General features: G+C 36.9%; 1 protein-coding gene across 1 annotated transcript; it reads left to right on the top strand.

The window, feature by feature from the left end:
• Positions 1-20,136: 20,136 nt before the first annotated feature.
• Positions 20,137-23,240, top strand: XCL1 (X-C motif chemokine ligand 1). Its single transcript, XM_060142208.1, has 3 exons — positions 20,137-20,197; positions 22,015-22,129; positions 23,032-23,240. The coding sequence occupies exons 1-3, from the start codon at positions 20,137-20,139 to the stop codon at positions 23,189-23,191; spliced, it is 336 nt and encodes a 111-aa protein (XP_059998191.1). The 3' UTR covers positions 23,192-23,240.
• Positions 23,241-23,992: the final 752 nt, after the last annotated feature.

Here is a 23,992-nt window from a genome sequence, read left to right as displayed (position 1 = left end):
GAGTATTCATAGCAAATTTATTAATAAAAGCCCACAACCAGAAACAACCCAAATGTCCATCAGCAGGTGACTAGATAAACAAATTGTTCTAAATCCATGCCATGAAATAGTATTCAGCAATAAAATGAAACGAACTTCAGATGCATGGAACAATATAGATGAATCTTGAAAACACAATGCTGTGTAAAAGAAAGCAGACTCAAAAGATGACACACTGTATGCTTCCATTTATATAAAATTCTAGAACAGGAAAACTAATCTACAGTGACAGAAAGCAGGTCAGTTGTTGCCTGGGCCCGGGGATGGAGAGGATTGAGTGGGAAAGGACACAAAGGGCAACAGAAATGTTCTATGTCTTGTGGTACTAGTTACAGAGGTGCATTCATTTCTCAAAATGCATTGAACTGTGTGCATCCGTAAGTGTAATTTGTTTTCCCATTCATAAAAAGATAGTGGATTGGCTAGATCACTTTTAAAATCTATTCTAGTCCCCATATACTTTAACCTTTTCCCTCTGCATATATTTCATCATACTAGGATACTATCAGTGTAAAGTATAATAGTTTGTTCCAAGTTAAATTGAACAGGGCTTCTCTTTTTAGTTCTTTGAAGAAAATGACAAGAGAATCAGTTTCTATTCCTTTATTTAATCAATAAATGTTTATTGAGTTCCTACATTATAGGCACTGAGAATTCAAGACTGAAACAGTCTCAGCTCTTAGGACATTAGATTCTAGTAGAGAGAGAAGAACAATACACAGAATATACAAAGATGTGTCAAAGGTGATGATAAGAGCTATGAGTCCAAATAAAGCAGGTGACGAGAAATTTTAGGAGTGGGGTGGTGGCTGCTCTTTTATATGGAATATCCAGGCTAAGACTCTGATAAGACAACATTTGATCAATTTGTTTTTGGAATCAACTTTGGGGACCCACTCAGGTTCAATCTAGTATCATATGTTCTTTAAGTGAATGCATACATTGTCAGACTCCTTCTAGGTTTTGTGTATCGGTTATTGGTCTGTGGTACTAATATGAAATGTGTTGACTGAGGCTCAATCATTAAGGATTCAGTATTTTTCCTCTGCTCTATCAGAAAAAAAAATTGGAAAAATTTTCAGTAAAGAATAAAGTTAAAAATTGTTTTGGTTAATCAGAGAGTTAGGTCATCCATAACACTCACACACTAATTATTCCACAATAAAGAAGTCTTATTGTATTTGTGAGTGATCCTTCATCGGGAAGATGGAAATGTCTTCTAGCCTGAGGTCAAAGTTGTCTAGTGACATACATCTTCCTCCTGGTATTTCAAGTATGGGGAGGAGATCAGGTAAGGGAAACAGAGGATCATAGGTTTGGCTGACTCCAAAAAATCAGTCATTAGTATTCATAAAAATAAAATGATAACCTCTCATAAAAACCACATTCCTCTCTTGTCACCAACTTTTCTGGCAGTCTTGGCTCTAGTTTTGAGTCTTTGTGTTGGTTTCAGTGACTATCTTTTGACTGTAATCAGTGCCATTTATTGAGTCCCTCCTATGATCCAGACAAGTTATATGTTCCATTTCTAATTCTGATGTCTGTGAGGTGGGGATGATCTTGATTCTCCTTCGTGTAACACATCTTGTATCAACTGAACCAGGATCAGGATAAGATTGAACGATGTGATTTTACAGCTCGTGGTTTCCATTGCAGTATGTGGCTTCTCAAGGAAAGGCTCCTTAGGATGGCTGCTGCCCATGGATGTCAGGCCTCAGGTATATTTCTTTTCAGGCAGATAGAGGCTACCTGACATCCAGTTTAGGAAACCCGTAAGTGTTTGAATTCTGCATGACAGAGGATTTTAAGATTATGGCAGACTTTGTGGCCAAAATGTCAGCCTTCTGAAAAAAAGGAAAACAAAACTTAAAATGACTCCTGTGCTTACTAGTTTCGACAGTGCTATGTTTAGCACCCACCCCTATCACACCTAACTTTTAGTATGGCTCTTGCTAGACAGAATACCAATGCACTGGATTAGTATTTCTAAAATACATCTCCAGTTTGTTTAAGTCTTCTATGAAAAAGGGTTCTGTAAGTTAAAAATATTTAGGAAAAGCTGGGTTAGCTAAATTTTACTGCAGGTCTTCTCAGAACTTTTAATATGGTGATGTATACTGTGATTTAATAATACACAAAAATATCCCAAGCTTATTAGAAGTGGACCCCATCTTCTTTTATCATAGAATAACCTTCAAAACTAGTGTTTGGTATAAAACACTTGGGAAAATGCCAATAGAGCCAATCTTCCCACGTTCTTTCTTCAGAATTATCTTCTCTGTGAGCTCCCTTAGGGACCTTCTTGCTTCATAGAGTGACATTCTATTATGTAATGTATTAACCATAATTCAGTGTTAATATCTGAGAGGGAGGCTCTATGCTCTATGCACCCCCAGGATTGTTTGTGGCTCCTGGAGATTCAATGTTCCTTTTCAAGTAATTAATCAAGCTATGATAGTACAGGTCGTGTTGCAATGGATTATGATATATATCTATATATCTGTAGATATAGATATATATCACTCACCAGAACATGAGTCATACCTTATTCTTTTCTTTTCCCTTATTTCTAAGATGGTATCTTACACATAATAAAAACTGTTTTTGTTGAATGAAGGTGTAACTTTATGAGTAAATGACTTTAATGGAGGGATTTCTGATATGTCAGAATCATGGGAGTATTGCTTTGGGTCAGGAGAGATTTTGGTGGCAACTTGAAAATCAAAGTATGAAGGCCACTTGTTTTCACAGTACCCATTGGCAGTACCTGCAAAACTCTGCTTAGAAACCCTTGGGAGTGAGAACAGGCTACTCATTCAATTCATATTAGGTACTATTTTTTCTCTCTCTCTCCCTCTCCTCTTTGCCTTTTAATTATCCTGAACTTGAACATAAAAACGTACCCTTGAGCTACCTAATTTCCTTAATTTCACTTCTTTACCTGCATTATTGTCTGACATACTATGATCTACATGGCAAAAGAGAAAGAGCATGGTTACAAATTACACTTGTACTTTGTATATTATCTGAGTATTTTGTAGACATAATACTACCAGCTTCCATCATATGTCCAAGAGGTTAATGAAAGTAAAGATAGAAGCACTGAGTCACTGACAGTCACTGGTTGGCTGATTCCTCAAAACTAGTTTGTGGTAGAGCCTCTACTGGTATCCGTGGCATAGTTTCTTGTACTCCATTTTAAGTGGTGTTTCTTTATAAGCCACCTAATTAATAAGTAAGGAACACATAGTAGAAGAGCTCTGAGTAATAAGCAGTGTTTTATTCATTATGGATTAAATGAGAGTCCCCAAACAAAATGTCAGAGCAACAAGATACTTTCCCCTCATGGAGAAACCCCTGGTCTAGATCTTGCACAAGAAATATGCAAACTAAAATATTTTATCTGTACTTTTAAGCTGAGGTTTTCTGTTAGAAAAGGCACTCTTGAGGTTTGCAGGAAGTATGTGTAGTTCCTGTGAAAGTGAATAAACCAGTATATACCTAGTACTCTCACTTTTTATGTATTACTAGCATTGCAATAGTCAGGAAATTTAGTAGAAAAATAGTTGTAATAAATATGACAGCACACTCTCACAAATAAAAAGAAAGGTACAAACATTCCAAAGGAAATGGGCAAAAATTACTGAAAGGCAATTTGTAAAATATTATCAGCTTTACTAGTAGTCAAAGCAATTGAAACTGAAGAAGATATAAACATTAACCTTTCACCTATATGTTTGCAATGGCTAAAATGATTGATAAGACCCAGTATTGGTTAATCTGGGAAAACTTGTGTTTTCATACCTTATTAGTGGGAGGGTAATTTAGGCCCTATTTTGACATTACTATAAGCCACAGTTTCAGATGTTATAAATAAATATCCATAGATTTGTTTTTTTTAGGAAGGAAGGAAACAAATTTATTGATTACTTATTTTAGGTTCATCTATTTCATAATCGTGTATTCTCAATAGTGCTTGAAGAATGCTAAAGCATCTTTCAAAATAAGGTAACTGAAGTTCAGAAATGCAAAGTGCCTCACCCACATTTACACAACTATTAAAAATGCAGACTTGGTATTTGTGGCCACTTCTATCTGATGTCCAAGACCATGCCTTTCCAATATACAACAACGAACACTTACTAAAAGGTAATCAAAACAACACACTCCAAACGATGTGAGACTTTAGTAAAAGAACAAGCTAATGAACCATTAATCCACATGCATGCAACATGGAGTATCTGTGACCAACAAACTACATGAATCTAGGTGTTCAGATTTAGAAAGATGTTTTCTAATTGAGGGGTACAAAACATGATATCTGAGAACCATTGAGCTGGTATAAAATAAATTAAAAATTGCAAGTCAATACATACCATAAATGGAAGTATTTCCAAAGTCTGAGTGGTATAAATTGACTTTCATGTAACAAATTTGGCTCTGCAGATCAGTGGAAAAGCAACGACCATTGAGAGGTATCTTATGTGGCATTTACCTGCCAGCAAGCTTCATTTTTACATATTCAACCTTTGCACAGCTTTTTAAGAAAGCAGTATGTATGAAAGTAAGAGACTGATTTGTGAAAACTTTCTGGAGGGAACTGATGACAAAGAGATACACAGAAAAGTACAGAAAGTTCAAAGACATGTCTATTCTCGTTGCTGTGTGGTCTGCGGTTTAGAAAGGAAATTACCTAGAGACTCTATCAATAGGGAGTAGTAGGTGCATCAGAGAAGATCTGACAGCATAGGGCACTGCTTAAAAGCTTAGGCTTTGGGATCTTGCAGATTTGAGTTTGAATCTTCACTCTGTTATCACTAAGCCTTGGGATTGTGAGTGGATTACTTAACTTCTCCTAGCCTCAATTTTCTCATCTATGAAATATAGATAATAATTCTACTTAGTTTATAATATTGCTATTCTTAAATAGGTTAATGCCCTTGAGCGCTTAGCACAAAGCCTCACACACTGCAAATGTACAATAAATCTACAGCCATTGAATGCTGCAAAAGGACTGTGAAGTGATATACGTGTAGGCATATTTATCTGAGAGACGCTTGGAAGAAGGTCCATCAGTAGTGGTTAAATGGCTATCTTGGGTAGTGGGATTTAGGTGAATTTTCTTAAAAAAATTATTTTTTCTATAGCGTCTGACTTTTTTTTTACAATAACCATACTGTTTTTATCAGAAAAAATATGACAAAGCTATTTTAAATTAGGGGGAAGAAAACTAAGTACAATATAAGAAAAAATATACTGGAAGTATGTTTCAAAGAAAACAATAGTAGTAATCTTGTTTTTATTTATTTATTTTTAAATGAATGGTTAATTTTTAAAAAATAAATTTATTTATTTATTTATTTTGGCTGCTTTGGGTCTTCGTTGCTGTGTGCGGACTTTCTCTAGTTGCTGTGAGCAGGGGCTAGTCTTCGTTGCCGTGCACGGGCTTCTCATTGTGGTGTCTTCTCTTGTTGTGGAGCACGGCCTCTAGGCACATGGCCTTCAGTAGTTGTGGCACGTGGGCTCAGTAGTTGTGGCTCATGGGCTTAGTTGCTCCGCAGCATGTGGGATCTTCCTGGGCCAAGGCTCAAACCCATGTCCCCTGCGTTGACAGGTAGATTCTTAACCACTGCACCACCAGGGAAGTCCTTGCTTTTATTTTTGTCTTTGAAAAGATAGAACCTTAGGATAATGAAATCTTGCCATTTGCAACAACATGGATGGAACTAGAGGGAATTATGTAAAGTGAAATAACTCAGAGAAAGACAAATAGTGTATTATTTCACTTATATGTGGAATCTTAAAAAAAAAAACAAATAAAAAAATTTTAAAAACGTGACCAAACAGAAACAGAGTCAGAGATACAGAGAAAAAACAGGTCGTTGCCAGAGGGAAGGGGGTGAGGGGAGGAGAGAAATAGGTGAGGGAAACTAAGAGGTACAAACTTTCAGTGACAAAATAAATGAGTCAGTTATGAAATGTACACTGTGGGGAATATAGTCAATAATTTTGTAATATCTTTGTATGGTGACAACTAGACTTATCATGGTGACCATTTTGAAATGTATAAAAATATTGAATCACTGTGTTGGTACCAGGAACTAACATAGTTTTGTAGGTTACTTATACGTCAAAACCAAACAAATCAACAAACAAACAGAAAAAAAGGGGATTGGATTTGTGGTTACGAAAGGCGGCGGGTGGGGAGAGGGGAGATTGGATGAAAGTATTTGAAAGGTACAAACTTCCAGTTGTAAGATAAATAAGTACTAGTGATTAATGTACAATGTGATAAAAATAATTAACACTTCTGTATGTTATATATGAAAGCTGTTAAGAAAGTAAATTCTAAGGGTTCTCATCACAAGGAAAAATATTTTTTCTATTTATTTAATGTTGCATCTATATAAAATAATGGATGTCCATTAAACATTGTGATAATTATTTCATGATGTAGGTAAGTCAAATCATTATGCTGTACACCTTAAACTTATACAGTGCTGCATGTTAATTATATCTCAATGAAACTGTGAGGAAAAAAATAGAAATGAAATGGCAGAAGAATAATAAAGTTGTTTAGAGTGTATAAAAAAACCAGAACCGTAGCTGCACAATTGGATTAATCACTGTTGCATAGTTGCAACATAGACCTGCATGTTGCAACATAGACCTGCATGTTGCATAGTTGCAACATAGACCTGCATTGCTCTTTTTTACAAACACAGATCTAGATCACATTTCCCACATGCAACCCCATTCTTCCCCTCTGTCCTTGCTTCTAGATCAGACCAGATAACTGGTTCTTACTAGTGAAATGTGACCAAAGGAAAAAAGTTATTTCCAGATCAAAGTAGTTAAGAATAGGTGTGCTTTTCCATGCTCTTTTGTTCCCTTCCTGCAGCTGGAAGAAAAGGACTCCCAGGCTGTAAGGGATGGTTTTGCTCAGAGGTGGAAGCAGACTAGATTCCTGAATCACATTTTGGAGAAGAGCTCTGAAGAAAGACAATTTTCTAGGAATTTCTGCATTGACTTTTGTGTGAGTGAATGGTAAATTTTTTTTTTTTTTGGTGTTATGGCAGTGAGAGTTTTGTTTGCTTGTTATAGCAGTTAGTCCAATCTGAGTTATGGAATTATAGGTTACCATCATTGGTCTGCATATGACCTTCTTTTATACAATTAACTAAGTTGTATAATGTTCCACTAGTAACCTACTTCCAACTTAACATTTCAAATAACTTGAGCATTTCAAATAACTCCTATCTATGTGCTCCTTCCTTTTAATATTCTCTAAGTATATATCTAGGAGTAAAATTTCTGGATCTTCAGGATATGCAAATGTGTAGCTTTACACAATGATGCCAAATTGCTATTCAAAGTGTTGTACCAATTTCTAATGCCACGACTAATTCATGTTGCTCCATATCGCTGCCATCACAATAATTATCAGACTTAATTTGGCCATTTGAATGGGAATAAATTGGGGTCACACTGTGGTCTTGTTTACATTTTCATGATCACTAGTGAGCTTAAGCCAAGTCACTTCTGAAGAAAATGATCAATGAAAGGTGATTTGCCCCACTAGAAATTAAGGTTAAATTATAAGCCTATAGTGATTAAATAGTAATAGAATGGTATGAGTCAAGGATAGACAGATTTACCAATGCAACAGAGTAGAGAATTTGAAGGAGATGCACATGTATGTGGAAATTTAATATGTGACAGGTAGCATGGGAAGAGGAAGAACTATTCAAAACCAGAGCCAGAAAATTCAGGATCTAAAGAGGAAAAAAATGTATTTGGATCTCTATCTCACAATACATACAGAAATACCCACTAGAAAGACTAAAAATTTAAGTGTCAAATACAAGAGTTTAAAATTCTTATTGGTGTAAATTTTGCTGACTTTGGGGAAGAAAAGAATTTATTAAAGCACAGAAAGTACTAAATATAGAATAAAATATGGATAAATTTGATTACATTGGTATTAATATTTTTTTCCATTAGAGACATCATAAAGGAAGTGAAAAGCTAAGCTACCAACTGAGAGAAAATATTTGCAACACTTATAAAAGACAAAGAATTAGTATGGAAATACATAATGAAATCATATATATCAATAAGAAAATGACAAAGTATCCAACAGAAAAATGGAATATTATACAAACATGCATTCTACAAAAGAAGAAATTTTTATGTGAAATATATATTACATATGATAAAATATGAACTAATTTTCTTTTCAGATGAATCAAAATATTCAAACCATACAGTAAAAAGAAAAGAGAAAATATATTGAGTTTTCTTGCTTTCACTCTTCATTCTTATAAAAAGCAATGTTTTCCTTCAAAAAAGGATTCTACAATTCCACTCTGCGGTCAATCATATATAAATGGTACTGATCTTCCAGAGTACTAGACTTTGCGGTTACAAATGTTTTATGTGTGCTTATGCCTTCTTACACAGTCATACACTTATGCATTCTTATACATTTACATTTAGTATGGATATATTAATTCAGCACTTTTTTTGTGCAAGGCATTGTCCTAGATTCTGAGGAAATGAAAAAGACAAACAATTCCAGGAAAATGATGGATAATAAAGTAAATTATTTTTATATTAGAAGGTGCTAGGTACTATGAACAAAAGTAGAGCAGCAAAGAGAAATCAAATAATACCAGAATTGATATGTGTGTGCACTTTTAAACTGGGGGGTCAGGGAAAGCCACGATGAGAAAACACTATTTGAGCAAAAGATTAAAGGGGGTAAGGGACTGAGCCATGCTTATGTCTGAGGGAAGAAAATACCAGGTGAAGTAAACAGAAGGTGAAAAGACTTGAAGGCAGGAGCATGCTGACATGTCTGAGAAACAACAGGGAGGTCATTGTGACTGCAGTGGAGAAAGAAGGGGGGAAGAGTAGCAGGAGATGATGTCAGAGAGTAAATGGGAGATGAGAGCATAGCTCATGGAGGTACTTGTAAACCCTTTACAATATAGCAATTGTAAAGACTGTAAATATATACAGTCTTTACAATTGTTATATCCTTTTGATGAATTGACCCCTTTATCATTATATAATAACATTCTTTGTCACTTTGCTATGGTTTTTGACATAAAGTCTATTTTGTCTGATATAAGTATAGTTAGGCCTGCTTCCTTATGGTTTCCACGTTCATAAGGTATTTTCTTCCATCCCTTTACTCTGAGATGATGTGTGTCCTTAGGGATGAAGTGAGTCTCTTGTAGGCAGTATGTATTTGGGTCATTTTAAAAAATGCATTTAGTCACTTCATGCCTTTTGATTGGAGAATTTAATCAATTTACATTTAAAGTAATTATTGATAAATAAGGACTAACTAATGGCATCTTAATTGTTTTCTAGTTGTTTTGTAGTCCTCTTGTTTCTTTCTTCCTCTGCTGAATTTATTTGTGAATTGATTTTCTATAGTGATATGCATTGATTCCTCTTTTCTTCAGTGTATATATTGTAAGTGAGGCTTATATAAATATCTTACAAATATAGCAGTCTACTGTAAGCTGATTAACAACCTAACTGTTTGCATGAAAAACTCTACCCCTTTAATCCCTGCTCCATTTTATGTTTTTTATGCCTTAATATTCCTCTTTTTTATATTGTGTATCATTAACAAATTGTGGTAGCTATATTTACTTATTTATTTATTTTTATTGCAGTCAGTCAATTTATTAGTAATTAAAGAAATACAATATTTATTTTTACATCTTTATTGGAGTATAATTGCTTTAGGATGATGCGTTAGCTTCTGCTGAACAACAAAGTGAATCAGTCATACATATACATATATCCACATATCTCTTCCCTCTTGCATCTCCCTCCCTCCCACCCTCCCTATCCCACCCCTCTAGGTGGTCACAAAACACTGAGCTGATCTCCCTGTGCTATGTGGCTGCTTCCCACTAGCTACCTATTTTACATTTGGTAGTGTATATATGTCTATGCTATTCTCTCACTTTGTCCCAACTTACCCTTCCCCCTCCCCGTGTCCTCAAGTCCATTCTCTATGCCTGTGACTTTATTCCTATCCTGCCATAGGTTCTTCAGAACCATTTTTTTTTTTAGATTCCATATATATGTGTTAGCGTACAGTTTTTGTTTTTCTTTCACTGACTTACTTCACTCTGTATGACAGTCTCTATGTCCATTCACCTCACTACAAATAACTCAATTTTGTTTCTTTTTATTGCTGAGAAATATCTTTGGATATATGTGCCACATCTTCTTTAACCATTCTTCTGTCGATGGACACTTAGGTTGCTTCCACATCCTGGCTATTGTAAATAGAGCTGCAATGAACACTGTGGTACATGACTCTTTGAATTATGGTTTTCTCAGGGCATATGCCCAGTAGTGGGATTGCTGAGTCATATGGTAGTTCTATTTTTAGTTTTTAAGGAAACTCCATACTGTTCTCCATAGTGGCTGTATCAACTAACATTCCCGTCAACAGTGCATTAGGGTTCCCTTTTCTCCACACCCTCTCCAGCATTTATTGCTTTGATGTTTTGATGATGGCCATTCTGACTGGTGTGTGATGATACCTCATTGTAGTTTTGATTTGCATTTCTCTAATGATTAGTGATGTTGAGCATCCTTTTATGTGTTTGTTGGCAATCTGTATATGCTCTTTGGAAATGTCTATTTAGCTCTTCAGCCCATTTTTGGATTGGGTTGTTTGTTTTATTTATATTGAGACACATGAGCTGCTTGTATATTTGGAGATTAATCCTTTGTCAGTTGCTTCATTTGCAAATATTTTCTCCCATTCTAAGGGTTGTCGTTTCGTCTTGTTTATGTTTTCCTTTGCTGTGCAAAAGCTTTTAAGTTTCATTAGGTTCCATTTGTTTATTTTTGTTTTTATTTCCATTTCTCTATGAGATGGGTCATAAAGGATCTTGCGGTGATTTATGTCATAGAGTGTTCTGCCTATGTTTACATCTAGAGTTTTATAGCCTTACATTTAGGTCTTTAATCCATTTTGAGATTATTTTTGAGTATGGTGTTCAGGAGTGTTCTAATTTCATTCTTTTACATGTAGCTCTCCAGTTTTCCCAGTACCACTTATTGAAGAGGCTATCTTTTCTCCATTGTATATTTTGCCTCCTATATCAAAAATAAGGTGACCATATGTGCGTGGGTTTATCTCTGGGCTTTCTATCCTGTTCCATTGAGCTATATTTCTGTTTTTATGCCAGTACCATACTGTCTTGATTACTGTAGCTTTGTAGTATAGTGTGAAGTCAGGGAGCCTGATTCCTCCAGCTCCATTTTTCTTTCTCAAGATTACTTTGCTTATTCGGGGTCTTCTGTGTTTTCATACAAATTGTGAAATTTTTTGTTCTAGTTCTGTGAAAAATGCTACTGGTAGGTTGATAGGGATAGCACTGAATCTGTAGATTTCTTTGGGTAGTATAGTCATTTTCACGATGTTGGTTCTTCCAATCCAAGAACATGGTATATCTCTTCATCTGTTTGTATCATCTTTAATTTCTTTCATCAGTGTCTTATAGTTTTCTGCATACAGGTCTTTTGTCTCCTTAGGTAGGTTTATTCCTAGATATTTTATTCTTTTTGTTGCAATGATAAATGGGAGTGTTTCCAAATTCCTCTTTTAGATTTCTCATTATTAGTGTATAGGAATGCAAGAGATTCTTGTGCATTACTTTTGTATCCTGCTACTTTACGAAATTCATTGATTAGCTCTAGTAGTTCTCTGGTAGCATCTTTAGGATTCTCTATGTATAGTATCCGGTCATCTGCAAACAGTGACAGTTTTACTTCTTCTTTTTCAATTTGGATTACTTTTACTTCTCTTTCTTCTCTGATTGCTGTGGCTAAAAGTTCCAAAACTATGTTGAATAATAGTGGTGAGAGTGGGCAACCTTGTCTTGATCCTGATCTTAGAGGTAATGGTTTCATTTTTTCACCATTGAGAATGATGTTGTTGTGGGTTTGTCATATATGGCCTTTATTATATTGAGGTAAGTTCCCTCTATGCCTACTTTCTGGAGCGTTTTTATCATAAATGGGTGTTGAATTTTGTTGAAAGCTTTTTCTGCATCTATTGAGATGATCATATGGTTTTTATCCTTCAATTTGTTAATATGTTGTATAACGTTGATTGATTTGCATATATGGAAGAATCCTTGCATTCCTGGGATAAACCGCACTTGATCATGGTGTATGATCCTTTTAATGTGCTGTTGGATTCTGTTTGCTAGTATTTTTGCATTTATGTACATCAGTGATATTGGCCTGTAGTTTTCCTTCTTTGTGACATCTTTGTCTGGTTTTGGTATCAGGGTGATGGTGGCCTTGTAGAATGAGTTTGGGAGTGTTTCTCCTTCTGCTATATTTTGGAAGAGTTTGAGAAGGATAGGTGTTAGCTCTTCTCTAAATGTTTGATAGAATTCGCCTGTGAAGCCTTCTGGTCCTGGGCTTTTGATTGTTGGAAGACTTTTAATCACAGTTTCAATTTCAGTGCTTGTGATTGGTCTGTTTATATTTTCTATTTCTTCCTGGTTCAGTCTTGGAAGGTTGTGCTTTTCTAAGAATTTGTCCTTTTCTTCCAGGTTGTCCATTTTACTGGCATATAGTTTCTTGTAGTAATCTCTCATGAACTTTTGTATTTCTTCAGTGTCAATTTTTACTTCTCCTTTTTCATTTCTAATTCTATTGATTTGAGTCTTTCCCTTTTTTCTTGATGAGCCTAACTAATGTTTTACGAATTTTGTTTATCATCTCAAAGAACCAGCTTTTAGTTTTATTGATCTTTGGTATTGATTCCTTCATTTCCTTTTCTGATCTTATCTTTATGATTTCTTTCCTTCTGCTAACTTTGGTTTTTTTTGTTCTTCTTTCTCTAATTGCTTTAGGTGTAAGTTTAGGTTGTTTTTTTAGATGTTTCTTGTTTCTTGATGTAGGATTCTACTGCTATCGACTTCCCTCTTAGAACTGTTATTGCTGCATCCCAGAGGCTTTGGGTTGTTGAGTTTTCATTGTCATTTGTTTCTAGGTATTTTTTGATTTCCTCTTTGATTTCTTCAGTCATCTCTTGGCTATTAAGTAGCGTATTTTTTAGCCACCATGTTTTTGTATTTTTTAAAGATTTTTTTCTGTAATTGATATCTAGTCTCTAGCGTTGTGGTTGGAAAAGATACTTTATACAATTTCAATTTTCTTAAATTTACCAAGGCTTGATGTGTGAACCAAGATATAATCTATCTTGGAGAATGTTCCATGAGTGCTTCAGAAGAAAGTGTATTCTGTTGTTTTTGGATGGAATGTCCTATAAATATCAATTAAGTCCATCTTATTTAATGTATCATTTAAAGCTTGTGTTTCCTTATTTATTTTCATTTTGAATGATCTATCCATTGGTGAAAGTCAGGTGTTAAAGTCCCCTGCTGTGATTGTGTTACTGTCGATTTCCCCTTTTATGACTGTTAGCCTTTGCCTTATGTATTGAGGTGCTCCTATGTTGGGTGCATAAGTATTTACAATTGTTATATTTTCTTCTTTGATTGATCCCTTGATCATTACGTAGTGTCCTTCTTTGTCCCTTGTAGTAGTCTTTATTTTAAATTCTATTTTGTCTGATAAAAGAATTGCTACTCCAGCTTTCTTTTGATATCCATTTGCATGGAATTTTTTCCATGCCCTCACTTTCAGTTTGTATGTGTCCCTAGGTCTGAAGTGGGTCTCTTGTAGACAGCATGTACATGGGTCTTGTTTTTGTATCCATTCAGCCAGTCTACTTCTTTTGGTTGGAGAATTTAATCCATTTACATTTAATGTAGTTTTTGATATGTATGTTCCTATTACCATTTTCTTAATTGTTTTGGTTTGTTATTGTAGGTCTTTTCCTTCTCTTGTGTTTCCTGCCTAGAGAAGTTCCTTTAGCATTTGTTGTAAAGCTGGTGTGGTGGTGCTGAATTCTCTTAACTTTTGCGTGTCTGTAAAGTTTTTAATTTCTCCATCGAATCTGCATGAGATCCTTGCTGGGTAGATTAATCTTGGTTGTAGGCTTTTCCCTTCATAACTTTAAATATGTCCTGCCACTCCTGAAAGATCTGGCTTGCAGAGTTTCTGCTGAAAGATCAGATGTTAACCATATAGGGATTCCCTTGTATGTTATTTGTTGTTTTTCCCTTGTTGCTTTTAATATTTTTTCTTTGTATTTAATTTTTGATAGTTGGATTAATATGTGTCTTGGTGTGTTTCTCCTTGGATTTCTCCTGTATGGGACTCTCTGCATTTCCTGGACTTGATTGACTATTTCCTTTCCCACATTAGGGAAGTTTTCAACTAATATCTCTTCAAATATTTTCTCAGTCTCTCTTTTTCTCTTCTTCTTCTTGGTCCCATATAATTCGAGTTTTGGTGCATTTAATGTTGTCCCAGAGGTCTCTGAGATTGTCCTCCATTCTTTTCATTCTTTTTTCTTTATTCTGCTCTGTGGTAGTTATTTCCAATATTTTATCTTCCAGGTCACTTATCCATTTTCTGCCTCAGTTATTCTGCTATTGATTCCTTCTAGAGAATTTTTAATTGCATTTATTGTGTTGTTCCTCATTGTTTGCTCTTTAGTTCTTGTAGATCCTTGTTTAACATTTCTTGTATTTTCTCCATTCTATTTCCAAGATTTTTGATCATCTTTACTATCATTACTCTGAATTCTTTTTCAGCTGGGCTGCCTATTTCATCTTCATTTGTTTGGTCTGGTGGGTTTTTACCTTCCTCCTTCATCTGCTGTGTGTTTCTCTGTCTTCTCATTTTGCTTAACTTACTGGGGGTCTCCTTTTCTCAGGCTGCACTTTTGTAGTTCCCATTGTTTTTGGTGTCTATCCCTACTGGCCAAGGTTGGTTCAGTGGGTTGTATAGGCTTCCTGGTGAAGAGGACTGGTGCCTGTGTTCTGGTGGATGAGGCTGGATCTTGTCTTTCTCCTGTGCATGACCATGTCCAGTGGTGTGTTTTGGGGTGTCTGTGGCCTTATTATGATTTTAGGCAGCCTCTCTGCTAATGGTTGTGGTTGTGTACTTGTCTTGTTGATTGTTTGGCATAGGGTGTCCAGCACTGTAGCTTGCTGGTCATTGAGTGGAGCTGGGTCTTAGCATTGAGATGGAGGTCTGTGGGAGAGCTTTTGCCATTTGAGATTATGTGGAGCCGGGAGGTCTCTGGTGGACCAATGTCCTGAACTCAGCTCTCCCACCTCAGAGGCACAGGCCTGACATCTGGCCGGAGCACCAAGACCCTGTCTGTTACATGGCTCAGAAGAAAAGGGAGTAAAAAAGAAAGAAAGAAATAAGATAAAATAAAGTTATTAAGGTAAAAAATAAAAAAGTTATGAAAAATAAAAGAAAATAAAAAGTAATTAAAAAAATAAAGAATGAAGAGAGCAACCAAACTAAAAAACAAATCCACCAATGATAACAAGAGCTAAAAACTATACAAAAAAATGACCCAAAAGCAGAAAAGAAAAAACGGACACACAGAACCCTAGGACAAATGGTAAAAGTAAAGGTATAGAGACAAAATCACACAAAGATACATACACATACACACTCACAAAAAGAGTAAAAGAAAAAAATATATATCTATATTTTAAAAAAAAGGAAGATAGCAACCAAATCAATAAACAAATCTACCAATGATAATAAACTCTAAATACTAAACTGATATAAACATAAAACCGGAAACAAATTAGATGCAGAAAGAAAACCCCAAGTCTACAGTTGCTCCCAAAATCCGCCACCTCAATTTTGGGATGATTCGTTGTCTATTCAGGTATTCTAGAGATGTTGCGTACATCAAGTTGATTGTAGAGATTTAATCCGCTGCTCCTGAGGCTGCTGGGAGAAATTCCCCTTTCTCTTTTTTGTTTGCACAGCTCCTGGAGTTCAGCTTTGGATTTGGCCCCGTCTCTGCGTGTAGGTCACCTGAGGGCATCTGTTCCCTGCTCAGACAGGACGGGGTTAAAGTAGCAGCTGATTAGGGGGCTCTCTCTCATTCAGGTTTGGGGAGGGTGGGGTATGGAATGCAGGGAAAGCCTGCAGCAGCAGAGGCTGGTGTGACATTGCAACAGCCTGAGATGCACCGTGTGTTCTCCCAGGTGAGTTGTCCCTGGATCACGGGACCCTGGCAGTGGCGGGATGCACAGGCTCCCAGGAGTGGAGGTGTGGATAATGACCTGTGCTCGCACACAGGCTTCTTGGTGGCGGCAGCAGCAGCCTTAGCATCTCATGCCTGTCTCTGCAGTCTGCGCTGATAGCCGCGGCTCATGCCCATTTCTGGAGCTCGTTTAGGCGGTACTCTGAATGTCCTCTCCTTGTGCACCCTGAAACAATGGTCTCTTTCCTCTTAGGCAGTTCCAGACTTTTTCCTGGACTCCCTCCTGGTTAGCTGTGGTGCACTAGCCCCCTTCAGGCTGTGTTCATGCAGCCAACCCCAGTCCTCTCCCTGGGATCTCACCTCCAAAGCCCAAACCTCAGCTCCCAGCCCCCACCTGCTCCAGAGGGTGAGCAGACAAGCCTCTCAGGCTGGTGAGTGCTGGTCGGCACCAATCATCTGAGTGTGGGAACCTCTCCTCTTTGCCCTCTGCACCCCTATTGCTGTGCTCTCCTCCATGGCTCCGAAGCTTTCTCCCCACCACCCGTCTCCACCAGTGAAGGGGCTTCCTAGTATGTGGAAACTTTTCCTCCTTCACAGCTCCCTCCCAGAGGTGCAGGTCCCATCCCTATTCATTTGTCTATGTTGTTTTCTTTTTTCTTTTGCCCTACCCAGGTACGTGGGTAGTTTCTTGACTTTTGGGAAGTCTGAGGTCTTCTGCCAGTGTTCAGTAGGAGTTGTTCTACATGTAGATGTATTTCTGATGCATTTGTGGGGAGGAAGGTGATCTCCACATCTTACTCCTCCACTATCTTGGAGGTCTCTCCGCTATATTTATTATTAGTACTTTTGCCCTTTACCCTTTACACTAGAGTTAAGTGGTTAATGTACAGCAGAGCATCTAAATATATTAAACAATACATGGGGAAAAAAAGTCTCTGGTTTTCACTCATGAAAATTTGCTACACCAAAGGATTTTTGAGCAGAGAAGTAACATATTACTTACATTTTGATGTGATCAACTTTGTCAGGTTGGTAAATTGACCAAAAGAAAGTAAGGGTGGAATTAGGAAAATCAGTTAGGAGGCTGTTGGACAAATCCAGGTAAGAAGTGACTGTGGCTTGGAGTTGGGTCTCTTTGGGTGGTGGGAATTGTTTAGATTCTATTTTGAAGACAGAGAGACAACAGTATTTTCTGACAGATTGGGTGTGCCATGTAAGAGAAAGAGAGGGGTCAAGGATGAGAAATATTTGTTCTAATATCTTTCAGTTGGTTGTCAATCAATGTCCACACATTAGCAGATTATGCCCATTTTGTACTAAGTTTCTATATTTTTGTTGGTTGCTTAATTCTTCTCCATCAGAGACTTTAGTGCATGCTTGGAAAAACTGAAATGAATAATTCATTCTCAGAGTTTAAGAAATTCTCTTTCAAAATGCTAAGTAAAAATTCAGCCATTGGTCAATTTGCTGATTTGACTATAAACATGAGAGGAAGACATAGGCACAATCTTCTGGCTTTATGTATTTAGATGTTCATCCTTTACGTAATGTACAATCATTATAATGTTGGTCTTTTGAAAAGAATTCATTTATTCAAAAACCCTTTGATGAGTGACCACTATATAGCAAACATTTTGCTAGTGCCAGAGACCCAGACAGCACTGAGGCAAATACCTGCTCTCAAGGAGCCTGCCATCTAGTGGAAGATGAAGAAATGTAATTGAGTAGGAGAATAAAATGAGATTAGTGATACAACAGTGGTGGCTAGAAAGTTCCAAGAGAGCATAGAAGATGGCACAACTTAATTGTATCTGGAGAATTCAGGAAAACTTGTAGAAAGAGGAGGCATTTACAAATAATTATGTAGGGAGCTGAGATGGGCATTCCAGATAAAGGAAGCACTATGTTGGGAGTAGAAAAGAGAATGACCCATTTGGATGATCGCGCACATATTAAGGCTAGAGGTTCTGGAGCATGTGCATGAGTGGTGAAAGATGAGTCTTGAAAGAAAAGTGTGGTATATCTTGAACACCTTTATTTATGACGATGTGAGGTTTGAAATGAATCCTGTAGGCAATGGGAAGTAGCAAAGAGGTTCTCAGCAGGAAAACAAGTTGATTAGATTAAGGCTTTAGAATGGTTATTCTGGCAAGGCTGTGTAGGATACATTGGAAAGAGAGGAGACCCAGGCCTGGGGAATCAGTTGGTGTACTGCAGTAGTCCTAACAAGGAGTGATGAGGTCCTGCCTTGAGCAGTGTGGAGAGAGAGGAGAAGACATATAGAAGAGCTACTTTGAAGGTATACTTAGTCCAGCTTGGTTGAGAACAACATATGGGTGACTAGCAATGTCTAAGATGATGCAAGTAATCTGTATTTGGAAACTGAATAGATGACAACACATTATTCCATGTCAAGGAGTAATAGGAAGAGAAGCATTTTGAGTGGAATGGTGTGTTCAGAGTTTAAGAACTGATGGTGTAGCTAAGTGGAGATAACTAAAAAGCTATTTGAATTTCTGAGTAAAATCTGGGTGGTAAATTAAATGCCACTAATGAAAACTATCTTAGAGCTTAACCTATAATTTTCTTAGAAATATAGGAATTTGTTTTCATATCCTTAATAGCAATGGCAAAAACTTTTAGCTATACATATATTTAATCAGAATATTATTTTCATATCCCTGAATAGTAATGACAAAACCTTTTAGCTACACATATAATTAATAAATGCATTTTATACATACCTATATTAAACAAAACAAGACAAAACCCAAAAAAGCAAATGGAGCGACAGAGAGGTTGTCTTGCAACAATTACAGTGAAACCCTGCTGGAAGCATTGCAAATGGAAATTACATTTTGGGAAGTATATATGTCAATATGTAGCAAGGGTTATAAAGATGATCATATGATTTTGCCTAGTAAACCTACTCCTGATGATTAAAAGCAAAAGATTCAGTGTATTTAATGAAAATTTACCTTATAGATGTGGTTTACATAAAAATAAGTTAAAAGGGAATGGTTTAATGTGTCTGTGTATGTGTTTAATCAGAGTAGAAACAGGAAGATTATGAAGAAACATGGCAGCATATTTACATAGATGTAAAATTAGTATTTATAATTGTCACAACTCTGCAAAACATGTATAACAATAGAGACTCATTGAAAAACATTAAAAATGAAAACAGTCAGAATGGTAAGATTATAGATAATTTCCTTTTGCTTTTTTCCAAAATTTTATGTCAGGACAACTTTTCAAAATCTTTTAAAAAGGTATGTATTAAGTTACAATAAACCAAACGCGTGCATATAGACAGGCTCCAAACATTATTGAAATGTTTCTTGGGTATGTGGGGAGGCTGGTGTAAAGAAAGGGGATCACTTGAATGAGGGCAGAGGAGAGAAATAAGATTAAGGCAGAGGAGTGAGGAGCTCAGGGAAGCAACAGCATCCTTTCACCTCCCTAAGGCGTCACTGGGCTTAGGATCCACAGTGGTGGAAGCCTCATGTCACAGCTGATGTTACATGAGGCAGGTGGGGGAGATGGACCACAGGGACCACTCCACCTTGTTTCCTTTACACTGTCCCTGTGCTGGGCCATGACACTGGCATGGCCTTGGGGCATGTGTGCAGTGGAAGGTTTGAATTTAGACTGGTGGCAGGAGATGAGACAACTATGTTTCTTCTGTGCACATATTTGGTTTCGCGGACACATTAACCACAGGAGGAGGAGAAAAGGCCACAAGGTGTTGGGTTAGTATGAGTGGGGACAAAGGAACTTATTTTTTCAACCAAAGAAAGCATCAGTATTGCAAAGACTTTCCATGATTCCACACCCACCTCGAAAGCGCCCTCTCACCACAGGAAGTGCGCTGATCATTGGAGGAATAAAAGAGACTGAAAGGATCAGTTCCTCAGCCTCTCGCTGCACAGCTCATCAGGACCTCAGCCATGAGACTTCTCATCCTGGCCTTCCTCGGGATCTGCTGTCTCGCCGCATACACTGTGGAAGGTAAGTCAAAAGCTTATTTATGAGATAAGGAGCATCTATGTATGCAGGCAGTGGCCACACATTTTGGTTTTAACTCAGGCTTTGACTGGAGTATACTTTCTCCGACCTAAGCCTCAGGCTTCCCATGTGCAAAATGGGAATAATTTGACTCTAGGAGACTGTAGATTTCGAAGATAAAACTTGGTTACAGTCTGGGCTCCTATTTTTCACAATTGGGCGATTTGGGGTAAATTTCTTTACCTCTCTGTGCCTGTGCTTCCTTATCTATAAGAAGAATGTAATAACCGATACACTTACCTGGGATTAAAGTGAAATAAATCTTATGATCACTTATCAGGTTTCCACACAAGTCCTAACTTCTTGATTAATGTTAGTTGTGGAATGCTGATGACGATTGTATATACCTTTGAAGCTTTTGCCTATTTAATACTGACCTTGATAAATTCTCAAAAATTTTGAGAGTTCGCAAAGTGGGAATGAAGTAGATGGTTTATGTTCTGAAGCAAAACAATGTTCTATTAAAACAAAAATGACTGGTAGCTCACACCTTTACACCCAGGAAATCAATTTTACATTAAGTGTGTAGGAGAGTCTGTTATTACTGCTATGAATGTTGTTCCTACTGATGATCAATTTCTTGAGTTTATAAGAGACCATAAGTGCTAACAAATATCAACGTCTTATATACAATCAGATAAACCTACAAGACATACCCAGATGAGACTTAGTTATACTGAGACTTACCTGAGCATTCTACACATATTTCTTCAAAGATCATTTTTTCCAAGCTGGTTGGAGTATATTTCTCCTTGTGGCTCTGGCCACAAGAGGGAATATCCTTTGGGTATAATTAATGTTTCAGTTAACTCTCCTTTCAACCTCCTAATCCGTAGACTTATTACTTAGACTAGAATATCTGAACCTGATCATGGATGCCAAGGGTGTCCGTAAATAGAGATGGCAATGTCTGGAACTCCCTGAAATTGTGCCCCAAATTAAAAAAAAAATATTGATGAAACAAAAACTTTAGGCCAAATGTCTTAACCATGGCTGGCTGGCATTTGTCTGAGAAAACAGGCTGCCATTTGGTAGAAACCCATGTACGGGTAGGGGAAATAAGACTGAGGAAGACTGTAGACACTTGGGTATTTCCCTCTTTCACTGCGGTCAGCGACAGTTCAGCATTAAAAGTAAGTTGGCAAATGTAGAGGATTAAGAATGTGCAGGCTGGATATTGTGTGATGGAGAGAAGGAGAGCTGAAGAGCAATGGTAGTGAACACCGGGTCAGTTTCATGTTTATAAAAAGCCTTCTGATACCAGCAACACTATAGCTCAAACTTCATCAACATTGGCTATTATTTAAGATGCTTTTTTGCTGAATATTTCTCTGAGAAATATTCTCTGAGAATACTTGCTTCCCTGAGTAGCAAATGCCAGTCTCCAGCTTAGGAATAAATCAGCACTTAGAAACCCTTTTTAGATTTTAGAAAACCCTTACTATTATTAACTCTCCCAAGTTATTTTCCCTTCTCCAATGTAAGATGTTCTCTAAACTTAGAAGGTTTAATCCTCCGGGGCCATTTCTATTGAGGATGAGTATTTAATGAACTACTTCCCTTACATATTTCACATTTTACCATTTAAAATGAGGACACCTTTATTTATTCAGTCAAAAATGAACTACCTCTCCCGCATTTAGTGTTGCCTTCCCCAAATTACTCTTTATCAGATCACTCTTTATTTTATTTACAGCACTCTAACATTGATAGTATTAACAATTATATTTTATTTTTGTTTGTTTGGTTTTCTTTACCAGGTGTGGGGACTGAAGTCCTAGAAAAGACCATCTGTGTGAGTCTGACTACCCAGCAACTGCCAATTAAAAAACTCAAGACCTACACCATCAAGGAGGGCCCCATGAAAGCAGTGATGTGAGTTGCTCTCCCCCAGATCTGGGCTTGATGGAACACAGTATATAGAAATGCTGCCCTCCTCAGGAAAAATGTCAACAAGGAGGAAAACCTCAACATAGCCAATAGTCTTTCTGTTTTTCCATATGAACCATGTCTTTATGTAGCCCCAAACAATGTTAATGACGAAAAATTGGCAAAAAGTGAAGGATATCACACTCCTTTCTCATTTATCTTAGCAGAAGAATCTAACTGGGAATCAGATGAATAATATGCTCAGTCCCGAGGGTTAGGTTTAGAGCTGGCTGGTTCAGATCAGGATTTGACCATAGAGACACACTGGTGTCGGATGCCTCCCTTCCCATCCTTCCCGTTCCCTGCCTTTCTCTGCCCTTATGGTGGGCTGGAGTAGAGTGCCATATTTTATCAGTTGCCATATCTCGAGGAATAGTGTCAACAACTAACCTACATGGTACCGTTCTCTTTCTAGGATCTCATCTTCAGAACAGCAACTCTTCCCAACACACAATTGCAACTTTACCCCCAAAACTATGATAAAGAAATTACCTTTTGTCCAGAAAATAAGATGAGTGTATTTAAATTTGAAAAAGAAGATGATATGTAATAATTGGACTAGATGACCTCAAATGTCCAGTTTAATTACATCACCTGGTAGCAATGATGAGAAAAGGAGCCTGCAATTTATGCTGAGCCAGGGATCTGGGTATTACCTGGAGCTATTTCTCCTTTATGGGAAAATAGATTGCAGAGGAAAGATTTTCATTTATGTTCTCCTGAATCTGAAAGACTGTTTTGTCCGGTCATTTCTGCACAAGATCTCTTATATATGATCTGATCTTAACTTCTGGTCCCAAGGCTTTGAGGATGTGACTAACTTTGTCTATTTTTTCTTTGCATTGCAGATTTATTACCAGACGTGGCCTTAAAGTCTGTGCTGATCCACAAGTTGAATGGGTGAAGAAAGCAGTCCGAACAATAAAGTCCACCAGGAGAAATGTGAGCCAGACCAAGCCTACAGGAGCCCAGCAATCCAGCAGTACAGCTGTGACCCTGAGTGGGTAGTGACCCTCTGGCGTCTTGTCCCCTCACTAGCCAGGCAGCTCATTTCCCTTTAAAGCTCATGGACTCATTACATTATATTCACCTTTCATAAAAGTGCTGCATGAGTCAAATTATTGTTTTTATATTTTTATGTCTTTCATATTCATTTAGATGCTCTAATTAATAAATATTTATTATTAAGAACAGTCCCAAAGTTTATTCATTACATATTGGGAAAAATAATACATCATTTGTGTTCTATTTCTGGCCTAACTGTACTTCGTTGATGGTATCCATGATGGGAGAGATTTTGGTCAGTGTTTATCAGCGATGAAAGATATATTCATCATTTTTAGGTTCTAGAGTGAAATGGTTATCTACACATGAGTCATAGTTGGCACCTCTGACAATACAATTTAATATCTATTTCAACCTACACATGAGTCATAGTTGACACCTGTGGTAATGACAATTTAATATCTATTTCAACCTGTCTTCATAACGGAGTTCTTTTTTTATGGAATAAGCAAGAAAATCATCCAACAATTATTTGGTCCCCATACTGAGGGTTTGCTACTCAAAAAGTGGCTTCATTCAAGTTTGATCTGGAGCAAACACATACCTCTGTGTTTCATTTGATGTCCTGTAAAGGAAAGAAAACAAATATAACTTGCCACTTCTTTCATTTGCCAAAGTAGCAAGGATCAGACTTTTGATGAAAGGATAATTTATTCAAACAAAAATGAGTTCTCCTCAAATTGGGCAATGATCTCACTGTCTTTCTGTGATTTCCATAATTGTCACTACTCTAGTTATCATACA

Source organism: Lagenorhynchus albirostris, chromosome 2, assembly GCF_949774975.1.
Source record: "Lagenorhynchus albirostris chromosome 2, mLagAlb1.1, whole genome shotgun sequence".
NCBI classification, from domain to species: domain Eukaryota; kingdom Metazoa; phylum Chordata; class Mammalia; order Artiodactyla; family Delphinidae; genus Lagenorhynchus; species Lagenorhynchus albirostris.
Note: the sequence above shows the minus strand (reverse complement) of the source record. Positions and strands in the feature narration are given on the sequence as shown.

Excerpts from the sequence above, each read along its gene's own strand:
- XCL1 (XM_060142208.1), top strand. The coding sequence starts at position 20,137 with ATGAGACTTCTCATCCTGGCCTTCCTCGGGATCTGCTGTCTCGCCGCA. Across the intron at positions 20,198-22,014 it reads CGCCGCATACACTGTGGAAG|GTGTGGGGACTGAAGTCCTA; the intron begins GTAAGTCAAAAG and ends TTTCTTTACCAG. Across the intron at positions 22,130-23,031 it reads GGCCCCATGAAAGCAGTGAT|ATTTATTACCAGACGTGGCC; the intron begins GTGAGTTGCTCT and ends TTTGCATTGCAG.